At 39.0% G+C, this 13,769-nt stretch overlaps 2 protein-coding genes across 4 annotated transcripts; one reads left to right on the top strand and one right to left on the bottom strand.

The window, feature by feature from the left end:
- Positions 1-287: 287 nt before the first annotated feature.
- On the top strand, positions 288-2,491 carry akip1 (A kinase (PRKA) interacting protein 1). Of its 2 annotated transcripts, none has more exons than XM_034229597.1 (5): positions 288-451; positions 1,266-1,457; positions 1,545-1,619; positions 1,702-1,842; positions 2,237-2,491. In XM_034229597.1, the coding sequence occupies exons 2-5, from the start codon at positions 1,299-1,301 to the stop codon at positions 2,384-2,386; spliced, it is 525 nt and encodes a 174-aa protein (XP_034085488.1). In that variant the 5' UTR covers positions 288-451; positions 1,266-1,298; the 3' UTR covers positions 2,387-2,491. The 2 variants fall into 2 exon arrangements, with proteins under 2 accessions (XP_034085488.1, XP_034085487.1); XM_034229596.1 differs by having other exon boundaries at positions 288-639.
- Positions 2,492-8,791: 6,300 nt separating this feature from the next.
- On the bottom strand, positions 8,792-13,157 carry LOC117554964 (nuclear receptor-interacting protein 3-like). Of its 2 annotated transcripts, none has more exons than XM_034229588.1 (7): positions 12,843-13,157; positions 11,830-11,979; positions 10,593-10,675; positions 10,373-10,512; positions 10,236-10,288; positions 9,767-9,855; positions 8,792-9,540 (listed from the first exon to the last, which is right to left on the bottom strand). In XM_034229588.1, the coding sequence occupies exons 1-7, from the start codon at positions 13,008-13,010 to the stop codon at positions 9,531-9,533; spliced, it is 693 nt and encodes a 230-aa protein (XP_034085479.1). In that variant the 5' UTR covers positions 13,011-13,157; the 3' UTR covers positions 8,792-9,530. The 2 variants fall into 2 exon arrangements, with proteins under 2 accessions (XP_034085479.1, XP_034085478.1); XM_034229587.1 differs by having other exon boundaries at positions 11,830-11,982; positions 12,843-13,154.
- Between the last annotated feature and the right edge of the window lie 612 nt (positions 13,158-13,769).

Below are 13,769 nucleotides of genomic sequence, written 5' to 3'. Positions count from 1 at the left end.
TTGCAAATGCATTCATATCGTCAAAAATTAAAAAGTATGAATGTTTTATCCATTGGTTCAAATCCCACTGAGGCAGTGGGGTCTTCCAACACTGTATCTGGATACTGACTTCTCTGAAACGTAGACATTGCCTATAAAGTGGCATCAATTAAAAGTACTCAAGTAAAATACAAGTATGTGTTACCACCATAGACTGTTACTACTTATTCAAATCAGTAAAAGGTGAAACATCTCCACGTAACATTACGTACGGTGGGGGCGGGGCTTAACATGCAGGATTTCCTGTCCTGTCACTTGAAAACATCACGGCTGTGTGCGAGGCGAGCTGAATTTCTCAAGCTACATCAGCATAACGCGAGGAATACGAGCATAACACTGAATCTAAAAAAACACAGTTAACTCTTTATATGTTATGGACTTGTTGCTGACCGCCCAGCTCTGAGTGCGTAAGGTAAACACGTTAATAATCCTTCCTAACCCGCCACTTGTTGACGCAGCGCCTATAACCCTCACGTTGTTGTCACGTATGGAATGGAATCATGGAATGAGACGTGGAATTCTGTGAAGTTTCGTTGTTTCAGTTGATTCAGTTGATTCAGTTGATTCAGTGAAGCGACTGTTGACTGTTTAAAAGAGAAAGTAAGTAACTGGTGAGAAAAAGAAACAAACATTCTGAGTGGGGGGCGGGACTTTGAGGTAATCTTCATGCATGCGCTGTGACCCAGATGCGTTTACTTGCAATGTATAATAACATGTGGAATTGGTGTGTGACGGTTATACTTTTGTTATTTTGAACCACAGTTGTAAAAAAAAAAAAAGGGGATGTACCTTCATATCTTTCTTTGCCCGTCCAAAACAAACCCCCCATATAGTATAGAGTTGCTTAAAACTGTCTTTATCAAATTTGGGTAGCAACCATTTTTGTTATCATTTAATCTGCCAGTCACTGTTTTGTTTAAAAAATAATGATGATTGTCTGTAAAATGTCCATAGGGAAAATGTTCATCTCATGTGTAAGAGCCTGAGGGAAGTATTCAGCTTGATATCAAAGCATACTAATTAAAAGAGGTAAATACGTTTTGTCATGTTTGATTAAGAAATGGTGGATTATAAAACTGTCACAGATTTGTATTTGTCAACCCAGTAAGTAATCCCTACAGTTCTATATTAAATTAGTACAAAAGACAAGAATATCTGTAATAAAAACCCTCTTCTTAATGTGTGTACTTAAGGAAAGAGGTCTCTGTGCTTGTTCCTCCTCTCAGGTGAGGGGCACCTTATAGGTTAACTATCCGTTCATGGAAAGCCACGCCTGGCTGGAGTCGTCTTTGCGGCGCTCTGCCAGTCTGGGTCTGGAGGTTCTGCAGCGAGCCTCCAGGAGAAGCGTCGACTGGAGCAGCGTGGAAGCTTCCCAGACCCCCACCACCACAGAGGAAGACACACAGATCCCTATCAAGGTGCCTGTTTTATACTAACCCCACTATCAATTACATGTATGATCTTAACTTCACGTGTTGTGCCTTAATTCTCATGCTCTTTTCCAGAGACCACGCTCAGAGCTTGATGATGTCTTTGCAACCATCGCAGACTTCATGGCCCAGACAACACATCAGTGCAAGGTCAGGGATTATTTAGGCTGCAATTGATATGCTTTCAGCCACAAGCACAGGGAGTGAAATGTGAATATTTTCTGTGCTGCAGAGGTTTTATGAGTCTGGCTCCTGCACTGAGCCCTCTGACACTGAGAGGAGCCATGTGTGCAGGTTTCACTCACAGCCAGCTGCTGGGATTAAAACACCTGCACGGTCGGCTAGAAAACACGAGAGGGCACCACAGAACCAGGTAACAAGAATGTGATGCTGTTTCTCTTAGTATATAAAGCATTTATCTGTCAAAAGAGACTCAAAGGAATAAAACCGTGTCAATGTAGCAGTTATGGCTAATGCCCATAGCTGACTTGTCGGTATTTTAGACTTGGTTTGGAGAGAGAAATGTTGGGATCCTTAGTTTGTTAATGTTCAATGTTCTTAACCAGGTCAGTGTTAGCAGTTTGAACTTCCCTCACTAATTTACAGGTTCATATTTGTATTTTTTGCCTCTACTGTGACATGTCTCCATGCTTTCATGTGTGTTAATTTACATACTCAAAAACCTATATAATACACTACAGGAAAGGGAAATATCCAAAAAGAGATTGCAGGGCCTCTTTTAAAATTCAAAGTCTTGTTTTGTTCAGGGTCGTGGCTCTGCAGTCGGTGAAGATTTCTTCATCGACGTTTCCCCGGGGACGTACGCTGTCACTGCCTCCATGCCGGAGTCACAGCAGCAGACTCGGATGATCAGTGTCCGAGCCGGAGAGAGCGTCGACCTCACCTTTAACCTCTGACCCCTCTCCTTTAACCTCCAATACTAAAACTGACTGTGTGTGTGTGTGTGTGTGTGTGTGTGTGTGTGTGTGTGTGTGTGTGTGTGTGTGGTGTGTGTGTGTGTGTGTGTGTGTGTGTGTGTGTGTGTGTGTGTGTGTGTGTGTGTGTGTGTGTGTGTGTGTGTGTGTTGTGTGTGTGTGTGTGTGTGTGTGTGTGTGTGTGTGTGTGTGTGTGTTGTGTGTGTGTGTGTGTGTGTGTGTGTGTGTGTGTGTGTGTGTGTGTGTGTGGTGTGTGTGTGTGTGTGTGTGTGTGTGTGTGTGTGTGTGTGTGTGTGTGTGTGTGTGTGTGTGTGTGTGTGTGTGTGTGTGTGTGTGTGTGTGTGTTGCTTTTACACTGCATTAAGAGTTTACATTTTATATTGAATTAATTCTACAAAATGTTGTATTTGCTGCACATGGAGAAGCCATATTTGTATTGCTATTTATTATTTTATTATGTAGTTTGTGTTTCCATATTCTACTTTTAAACATCATGTACAGCTCTTTTCATATTTTATTTCCACATCAGTGTATACAAATAAAGTAACCAATTTCTTATCTTTATATACAGCTACATTAGGCGCTTTCACACCAACTACTTTGTCGTACTTAGTTAATCAGAATTTAGTTAATCAGAACTCAGATCGCGTTCACACCACTGACTGTATATATAAAGGTTCACGCTCTCACGCTGCCCAAACTATTCTCACGCCAAAAACAAGAATACCGAAGACTAGAAACGGTTTTGAAAACGTTTGTCACGTAGTGATCGTCTTCGCAATAGAACATCTTTGATAATGTCTCCTGGCCAATCAGAATCAAGATAACGGCGTGGTGTTGTTGCAGGAAGTCCCGACGGAGGATACTTTTGCTGTAGTACATCTCTATACGTCGATACAATATTACGTGTTGATAGAAATCAACACGTAATTAAATAAGACCCCACGGTTTGATGATTGATAGGTGTGTGGGCTGTCTTTCATTTTGACACACAGAACAATGGGGGCTATCCACAATGTAAAGTAATTCACACAGCCTCTTCTCTCTGTGAGGAGCAGCAGATTCAGCTTTCAAAACAAAGTAACGAAAAACTAAAATGGCATTCATTTTTTAAATATGTCGTGTAGTAATAGATGTATTTATTTTCTTCTCAAGAGAGTACCAGAATGTGTATTTTATGTTAGTATTTCAAAAAATGTCCTGGGTTAGAATCCCCCCAGACCCCCCTGCAGGGGTTGGGTTTTTAGCAAGTCAACTCTTTCACCTGTGGGGAAATTGCAGTATGGAGAGGCGAAGTCCCTCCCCTTCCGAAAGCCTCCATGGGACCCCGGAAGCGGAAAATTATACATTGAAGTCAATGGAGAGAGAAAGGTTATCTTTTGATCCCGTTTGAATTGTGCCACGAATGACACATATGATGTTTGTCAATTTAATAGAACATTTTGCAAGTCAAAAAAATAAAAATGTGTTGTAAAACTGTGAAGTTACACATTTTTTTGTGTGAAACCGCTCAGTGAACTACAGGTCTCTGGTCTCGCACAATACGCGTCACCAACATAAAGATGGCCGTCACGTTAGCACATTTCACCACATTCTTTCAGAATGAGAATAAAATTATTTTACGAGGTGAAAATCACTACAAGTCTGGGCACGTTGAGAGCTGTACCTATATGAAAGGGGAGTTAGTCGGTTCTGCAAGAGCCAGCATGCGGGACCGGCTTTACAAGGTTTCGGTGAGTAATATGAGTGCAATGTTTAACGTTAATGTCAGCTAGCTAACATTAGCTAACAAGGTACACTAACGTGTTTTGTTTTAGCAACTAGTTTTCTCCTTAAGAACTTCGTGGTCTCTGTGTATGCTGTGGATAACATTAGTGTTCACAAGAACAAGGTACACGCCCGTGTTTTGTTTTAGTTGCTCTTCAGATTGAAGCGGCCAGTTTTATATCGACTATACTGTATGTGTGATCTCCTTTTTCTCGTTGTGTCATTTGAGTTTATTTGCTGTGTGTAGATTCAAGGATTTTGGTTATCTAGGCACAGCTGTGTGTGACTCCCTCTGGTACACTGGTATGTGTTTTCCTAATGTAGAGAGCATTGATTAATTAATAAACTACACACTGAGTCTAGATCCTGACCAAATCCTTTTTTATTGTTGATCAAATGTTTTTCAAAAATGTATTCATACACATTTAGAAAAATACAATGTACAATCACAACCAATACAACACAAATTACAAAAAATACAGAAAGAACAAACGATAACAATCAGACAAGAGGACAAAACTATGGAAAAATAAACCCTCCCAGATCCGGACCATCCTTGTATTATTGCTCATTCAATCTATTATAGCATGCTAACAAATGGTACTTACTTTATTTGTACAGATCTGCATGGGAGACGATGGCGCGATGCAGAGCGCTGTCTGTGATTGTGCACAGGAGATGTACAAATGCAGCCACGCTGCAGCATTGGCAATATTTTCCATGTGGCAGATCAGCTCCACAGATGTTGAGTGCCAGTGGAGGAAGCCTGGCACTTCCAAAGTAGTCCAGCCGGTGTCTCAACTTTACCAACAGCGAGAGGAGACATACAACCCACTGGCCAGAGACATCGCCAACTGTCAACTGGGGGGTTGTAAACGAAGCCGAAGGGGTGAAGGCTTTTGTGGAGGCTTTTGTGGAGGCCTATCAAGTGACAGTGTTCAAATCGAGTCTGGTCTCTTTGTGAGTGAGTCGGGTGTTTTGGGAGCATCACCCGATGGACTTGTGCAGCCATCTGCCCTGCTGGAGGTGAAGTGTCCACACAGCCAGAGGAACATGACCATCGCGGAGGCAGTCCAGTTACCATCCTTCTGTCTCCGTGAGGAGGGTGGGTCATATATTCTCAAGGAGAATCACCCATACTGGCATCAGGTCCAAGGGCAGCTGCATATCACAGACCGGAGTCTCTGCTACTTTGTTGTGTGGACCACGAAGGAGGCGATCATCATCCCCATCCCCAAAGACCCTGCATGGCATGGAAATCTCCTCCTCCTGGAACAATTCTACACCCAGCATATGTGTTGGCCAGTAGAGAGGAGGACATTTAAATAAACATACTCTTAACACCCTCGGACTCTGCGTTGTGTTTCGTATGTGTGATGGGGTGTTATGCAGGGGGGAGGAAAACAGGACACAGCAGATTGGGATTGTGGTGGAGATGCTGAGCAGTTATTTAATTGTTGCATGTAATTATTATTATTATACTGCGTGCTTCTGAGTTTTTCCATCTTTTGCTGTAACATGGATCTGTATGTAACTCTATATTTACTTGTTATCTACCACACTTCCTTCTACATCATACACCATCATTATACATGATGGTGTATATAGGATATATATATTTGTATACATATCTGTAAATTGTATAATTTTATTTAAACGTCTTTTTGATCTCTCTGTCTATAAACACAAACTGAGTAAGATTGACAATAAAGTTGACTTTGAAAAATATATATATTCTTTATGAAAATAGTTGACTGTTGTCAAATGAATCCAAATGAAACGTTGGACTGAACTACAACTACGCCTTTAAATCTCTACGGACTGTTTTTCAGTGGGATGGCAAGTTCCTATCTTTAAACATTTATTAGTTTTTTCTCAGAACAGATTTGATTTTCTGAAGTTAATTTAACTTTGCCGACCATGTAAGGTCATTATTAAAAGGTACAATCAATTTGTTTAGGGTTGACTAAAATAATGAAAAACATTCATTTGGATAATTTACTGACAGAATAATAAACTCAATGATGCTCTACTCACCTGTTCCCTTTTTATAAAGTGAAACAGTTGAAACGATAGATTTTTAGTAAACTTAAAAACAACCTTCTCCAAAAGCTATCAAAGAATATACCGAATACTTGTTTTAGAACTTTATTACATATTTTTATATAAATAGTTTGAATGATCCATAATTGACAGAAGCTTGTGTTTACACTGACCTGTTACTCATATATTAATGTCTTTGTAACTTCAGTAAACCACTACCTCACTCATTTCTTTCATTCATCACGGTTCAGTAAACTAAGTGATACATGAACCAGTTTAATCATTATAATAACGTAGGATTGCAACTCTTTGAAAATGTAGGTGGCTCTTAAAAGAGCCGTTGTGTTTGGGTGTGCTGGTCTCAGGTCAGTCTAAGCCCTCTCTCCGCGGATGCGGCGGGCCAGCTGGATGTCCTTGGGCATGATGGTGACCCTCTTTGCTTGGTTCATCTTACTGGGGGGCAGCTACATGGATGTCGGTGCAGTCCACAATCATTGCGCAGTTGAAGGCAGAATGAATTTATTATTGACTCCGAATGAAGCACAACTTCATGTCATACAATACAATGACTTTATTTGTAATTGTGTAAAAAAACATGAGCATTGATTAGCAAGCAGGACCTGCAGGAACAGAGAATGGTGATGGATGGAGCTGGGAAGAGAGAAGAATAAAGAAAACAGATCAACTTTATTATCGGATATTAAAAATTCAATTTCAAAACAAGTTGCCGCTCCTACAGTTTTCTAGTATGTAAAGATGATTTCACATGACCTATGCAAAATATCACACTCAATACATGTGTGTCTCTGGGGGGTGCATTGTGCCTTTGATGTATATAAATAATATACCATAACCAAATACTATTACGTACAGTGGAAATCAGGTTGCCAGAGCAGGACAGTGTGCATGTTCCTCAACGTCTCAGCAGTTACAGGTGAGGTAAAGAAAATAAAAGAGAAAAAGGTCAGTAACAACACTTTAAAGTAACAACACTTTGAATAATTATCTCTTCTAACAATTTTCTCTCAATAAGCACACAACGACTGTCTTTCCAACAAACAGATTGTCATCACAATGAAACACGTCCAGAAGAATGTCATGCAAAGCTCCCTGCCTGCCTTCGACTCTCCCTGAACTGCTTCCTTAGCACCCGATGGAGGGCGCAGTAGGCTACTCTTCAAATGTTTCACGAAATACTTACCATCATGTTTGGTTACTGTTTAACATTTTGGTTTACTTCATGTAATAAAATAATAACTTCATGGTAAGGCTACTAAAAATGACAAGGCTAAGTAATGTAATGCTAACTAACGTGCTCGCTACTCGTCGCTACTAGCTAGGTAGCTAACTTGACTATGCACATGAACATGCACAACATGTATATTACCTATGATATTACCTGATATGTCTGATCCAGCGACTCCTGGTCCTTTCATCAGACGGGAATCGATAGAAGGAGCAAGTGGTATGATCACTTTTATGACTACAACCTGGTACAAAGCACACAGGCATCTTGTAAAAGTGAATTTATTTTTAGCGATCTATAATTTATTGGAGGGAATAAATCAGTTATGAGATCTTCTTCTTCTTCGCTTTAATTACGAGTCTTATTATAAATCACCGAGCATGCCTGTGACATCACTTACGCGACCCAGAATGGGATTTGGGATTTGTAGTCTTTGTAGTAGCGTATTTTTCATAGTCTTATATTTCAGCAGTTTTACGACAAAATGTGACTTTTTTGACATGGAAATGATTGTTTAAGATTGACAAACATCATATGTGTAGTTCGTGGCACAATTCAAACGGGATCAAAAGATATGTGTTCTCTCTCCATTGAATTCAATGTACATTTTTCGCTTCCGGGGTCCCATGGTCCGGAAGTAGATGGGCGTGACTTCGCCTCTCCATTGGCTCCAGGTCGCCCTTTTTATTTACTACAAGAGAAATGTGCCTTTTTATTTCATACAGTTCAATTTGGATTGAGACAGGGAAATAATCTAAACCTCACGCGTGGCGTTTCACTGTCAAGGGGAGCGTGTATGTAATTACATTGCAAATACTGACTTGAGCCCCACCACTGTATGGGTTAGCCCTACCATGGAAAACCCAACAAAAATACTCTGGAGCCGCAACTGCCGACACCTCCTCATCTCCACCGCTCCCACGTTTTCTTTTGTGTTGCCATAAGTTAGTCTCTCTCCGTTGGTGCGCTGGGCTACTGCTAATAATGCTAATGCGAGCCGAGGATAATAAAATTGCGGCTTCACAAAACTTTTTGGGAGTTTTACGGGGCGTGGTTTGCAATCCGCCAGCCAATCAGAAATAGGAGCCTTTTTCTCTCACGAAGGACTGAAAAGGTTCTCACGAACTCAGTTCCGGATTTTTTTGGTGTGAACGCACATTTTCGGAACTATATCTGCACTATACTGGAAAAGGTACTCCGGTGTGAAAGCGCCTAATGTAAGGTTTAACTTGTACACTGACAGATTATTAGTAAGCAGTTATCTAAAATGTTCCAAAAGTGCTAAACTTCCCTTGGAAAATTATGCAGAAACACAAAAACGTTCACATCATTTGGGATTTTATTTGATATTCATTGCTACAGTATTTTTGTGAACATTAAAATACATGATTTTTGACTAGAAAATACATTACAACATTATAAAATATATAATAAACAGTTGCAATAGATTGTGTTAAGTTTATCAGCTACACTTCACAAGAAATACAAATCCTCCTCTTATTTCCAGCTGTACACGCAGAACACTTCTGTATTTCTTGTGACAATACTTATTTATAAGTAACAAGAGCTATAAATCACATTCTATCAGAATAATAAAGTCTACAGCACTACACGTTCTGTTTATAATGTATTTCTATACAGTCTACTGCAGACAACAGCTACACATGATCATAGGCTACTATAAATATAATGCTGTTTTAGTGCTTGAACCTTGAGTAGGGGTTAGTGCGCTGATCTGCAGACAGCAGTCCCACAGCCAAAGTGTGCTTGAGCAAGAGATTTTACCCCAAATTGCTACTGCAGGCATGTAGTCTATTGTATTGAGTGTATGTACGTCGCTTTGGATAAAAGCGTCAGCTAAAAACCATGTAGTTATATAATAAACCGCTGCCTTCGTGTAAAAATAAGTAAAGTGAGGGTGGATTATCTGACTGTAAAGGCAAAGAGAGAAAGTGAGAATAAATAGGGTGAGAAGTTGATGAGAGTTACCTAATTAGGCATCTAGTTTTAACAGTACATTGTTGTATTGCTTTTGGTAGGTATGTTTAGTTGTTGTTGTTGTTGTTATTGTCAAAGGTCTCTGAAATCAGGAGAGAGAAGAAGAAGCAAAATGCATGTCACACATTGTATAAAAAATGTGGTATCTTTTTAACAAACATTTCAGGTACTTTATTTAAAATAACATAAGTTGCAAGTTTTGTTTCTTTTCAACAATTCTGCTGTGTATATGAAATATAATTCACAATCTATAAAAGAGGATATATGTATCCTTAGCCAACACTCTGTTAAAGGTAATACAATCTTACCTTTCATTGAACGGCTGTTTGGCAAAATGAAGTTGCTCCCTCACCACCGTCCCAAACACCAACATCTGCTTTTCAGTGTCAATTACACACTGAGGAAATACAACAATATAACAACAAATCACTCATCAAAAAGCTATTTGTTTTGGTGCAAAATTAAAGACAGGAAGCAGATATGTATACACAAAGACAACTACAAGCTGTGTGTGTAATGTGCAGCTGCTTTTAAAAAGTATTACATAATCAAATAAGATATGTATATTTAATAAGGAGCAAAATAGTCTGGGATCTATGTAGTTTATTTTCTCAAGTATAGAGAACTGTTCTTCAGCATCAAGGGACAAAAGGTTAAATTGCATTTTGCCTATCAAATAAAAATAAATGTAAATGTAATTTAGTAGCAAAAAAGTCATGTGTTTAAACTCTTAGTATCTTAACATCCCTGTGTTGCTGATGATCTTAAATGATTTACCTTCAGTGATTTGAACGTCTTGTTTCCCAGGGACATCAGTGGTCTGTTACTCTCTGCAAAATACATTGTGAAAAATGCATTTAAAGCACTAGTTACAGATACAAAACATACTTTAGAGTCTTATTCCCATGCCTTACCTAGGATGAAAAACGGGCACATGACTCTGAGCTTTCCGAGGGTCAGGCTGAGTTCTCGGATGTGTCCGTCGACACAGAGCTTCCTCTGAAACGGAAACACGTCCACCTCCATTTTGTTCTCTTCAAGCAGATCTTTCAGACTTTGAGAGGAAGAAAAGATTACTGACTGAATACTGAAGGGTCTAATGTTTGTCATGTATGCACATAATGAAGATCTCACCATAATCTCTCCACGGTTCGTGAGGACATCAGGTTCAGTTTGCAGCCGGTGTCGATCAGCACTTTCACCTCCTGTCCTAAACACTTTGAACAATAAAAAATGGACAATTAAATATTCAGCAACAGAAAAGCACAGACATTAATTGTGCAAAAGATTTATAGCAGTTCAACACTTCATTGCAGGTATCTATCTAACAACTTATCAGTTTTTTCTCTTGATTCATTTACCCTGCCACATCCAAACTTTCTCTAACTTTTTTACTAAATAAATAAAGTAGTGCACGTGGGTTTGGGAGAGGGTCTTTTAACCCTTAGATGCATAAGTGGGTCTTTTTTGACCCGGTGAGGTGGTTTTCTTGGAGTATCTTTGTAATTACGCTGAAGGCTCTTTGAGCATGTTTTTCTCTCACTGATTGTGCTGTTATGTTAAATGTTTGTGTTTCATGTATTTGTGTATGCATATTTGTCTGTTGATGTTGGACATGGAGCTGCTGTGACGCAAGTCAAATTTCAGACTTGATCTGACAATAAAGTAATATCGTATCGTATCGTATTACATTTTTTTATCATTTCATATTCCAGCTATTCCTCAAAAAACATGTTTTGGATATCGTGCCATTCACATTTTAAATTACATTTTTAAGAAATTGTAGTTTTTGTATTACGACCCCAAGCTTCCATAAGTGGGTAAAAATGACCCGCATGCATTTCCTATGGAATTTCTTTTTTTTTCAAAATGTAAAAATAAATTATAAAATTATAAATAGTGAAAAATTAAATATTAAATATTTCTAGTGTGAACCAAAATATAATACATAATATTATACAAGTGATTTTTCTTAACCAGAATGACAAAAATGGCATAAAAACACATATTATTCTAATACGGGTCCTTTTTGACCCACTTATGGAAGAGTGTAGGGTCCAGTCACTCTAAGGGCATCGAAGGGTTAAAGTTTCTTTTCAATTCCTATTCTCTGCTTCTCACCTTGTATGTCATTCTTTTCATTATTTATCTCTTCTTTTTGGGTGCTAATAAATGGTCATTCAATTGCTTGTGATTTGTTTTAACGCTGCCATGAGTGTTATTGTAAAGTAAACCGATATCTATCTCCTTTTTTCCCATGGGATTGTCCCTAAACTTATATTTCACGTTGCTAATTCTAATTCTTATCAAGCAATTGCAATGGAATTAACTCTTGAAGTAATCTACATATCTCTAATACATATTTAGTCACCTTGCAGGGCACATAGATGAAATCGTCCTCCTCTTCCTCTTCATCCTCGTGTGAGTTGATGTGAGTGCAGCTCAGACTGATGCCTTCGTTGTTCATCCTGCCCCGGGATAACTTGGACTCCAGCAGGCGCTTCTGGAGAATATGATGTGGCTGCTACAAACAAAGAAAACATGTTAAAAATATTATAAAGTCTAAATTTGAGGTGGACAACTTCAACCACCTGGTAAAAGAAGACAACGATGGGAGGGAGGCATGTGGCTCAGTGGATTAGTGCGCTGGTGTTGGGATCAGGGGAGCACAGGTTCAAACCCCACTGCAGTCAGCATGTCGTTGTGTCCCGGAGACACTTCACCCCAAACTGCTCCTGTGGGGATTGCCCACAGTATTGAGTATATAAGTCGCTTTGGATAAAAGCGTCTAACAAGTGACATGTAAAATATGACTTACTTCTCTCATCATCATAACATCATATACAAAGATAATCTGATATGTAAACAGGGTGTATATTAGATAAATTACATTTTATATGATTAAGCAATGATCATCAGCATAAGTTTAGTAAAATGTGAATGTAGTATCGTGATATAAGATGACATGTATGGTAATATAATATAACAAAATCTGCAGCCAAGTAATATATAAAAACAACAATAGTTGTATTCTATTCCATCATTATACTTTAATTTAACATTTATTTGATTTTTCATTTAATTATATAATTTTTTAATTCACTCATTTTTAAACGTTTCATTGTTTTAATATTTCTATTTTTGCATTTTACCTTTGATTTCATTGTGTTTTATTTTACCTTTCAATTCATTTTTTTTAATTTTATTTTTAAATGGAGTAACTGTCACGAAACCGAATCCCCCCCCCCCCCCCCCCCTGGGAAATACCTAGTGATTCCGATAGTGATTCATCATCACAGTGCCCATGTTTACACCAAAGGGTGATAAGGAAATGAGCTATGAAGTATGACCATTAGAATAAAACGTAATAGATAAGAGGCTCACCCCCTGTGTGGATGTCCCCAGCTTCTTCAGCCCGTCCAGCGGCAGCAAGTCAGCAGAGTCTCGGTGCAGGAACTGGATCGCCTGCTTCAGCCTCCTCTGCTGCCTCACCGCCGCAGCATCCAGACCCCCGGAGACCCCCCTGCTCTCCACCCGCATCCCGGTGAACATGACCCGGGCACCAGAGGCAGGCCGAGCCGCTGTGTTTGTGTGTGTGTGTGTGTGTGTGGGGGGGGGGGGGGTCAGACTGTGTGTGTGTGTGTGTATGTGTGATCTGAATCTATAAACAGGAATCCCCGATGATGAGTTAATGGAGAGGAAACACCCCCATCACGAGCAGTGCAGGTAGTCAAGTCAGACAGGTAATAATGCGACTTCCGGTCTACGCATTCAAAATAAAATTAAAATCCGTAAGATAAGAGATAAAATAAGATGGTACTTTATTGATCCCAATATGGGAAATATTTGTGTTACAGCAGCATAAAAGACATGGCATACAATAACAATGAAAAAGACTAGAAATAAACAAGAAAGTAGAAAATATACATGTTGAGTTTACAAATGAACAATAACAAAAACTAAATATAAAGCAAGTTATTATATATACATAAGTATGTGAGGGATGGAATATTAAATATTAAACTGAATGTATAAATGTAAAATGTACAGTGTGATTTAAGTCCAAGAGAAGCTATGGAGCAGAGTTCTCTGCCAGCCAAAGGTGATAGTTATTGACATGTCATCGACATGAAATAAAACGCTGCTGATGATTATCTATCTAAAGGTTTTGAGAAGTAGGCTTGAACAAAGGACCACTATCTGCTTTTTAATTCTTGATTGCGATGCTTTTATACATATTTTTGATGATTACCCTTTTGTCATTGTTTATACATTCATATTTACAATGTTCCCGGATATTAGTTACTAAAT

Source organism: Gymnodraco acuticeps, unplaced genomic scaffold (assembly GCF_902827175.1).
Source record: "Gymnodraco acuticeps unplaced genomic scaffold, fGymAcu1.1, whole genome shotgun sequence".
In the NCBI taxonomy this organism is placed as follows: Eukaryota; Metazoa; Chordata; class Actinopteri; order Perciformes; family Bathydraconidae; genus Gymnodraco; species Gymnodraco acuticeps.
Note: the sequence above shows the minus strand (reverse complement) of the source record. Positions and strands in the feature narration are given on the sequence as shown.

Bases quoted from the DNA above. Each gene is read 5' to 3' on its own strand.
- akip1 (XM_034229597.1), top strand. From the start codon at position 1,299: ATGGAAAGCCACGCCTGGCTGGAGTCGTCTTTGCGGCGCTCTGCCAGT. The intron at 1,458-1,544 runs GTGCCTGTTTTA...GCTCTTTTCCAG, and splicing joins ACACACAGATCCCTATCAAG to AGACCACGCTCAGAGCTTGA. The intron at 1,843-2,236 runs GTAACAAGAATG...TGTTTTGTTCAG, and splicing joins AGAGGGCACCACAGAACCAG to GGTCGTGGCTCTGCAGTCGG.
- LOC117554964 (XM_034229587.1), bottom strand. From the start codon at position 13,010: ATGTTCACCGGGATGCGGGTGGAGAGCAGGGGGGTCTCCGGGGGTCTG. The intron at 11,983-12,842 runs GTGAGCCTCTTA...CTTTGTTTGTAG, and splicing joins TGGGGACATCCACACAGGGG to CAGCCACATCATATTCTCCA. The intron at 10,289-10,372 runs GTAAGGCATGGG...TGTATTTTGCAG, and splicing joins GTGCCCGTTTTTCATCCTAG to AGAGTAACAGACCACTGATG.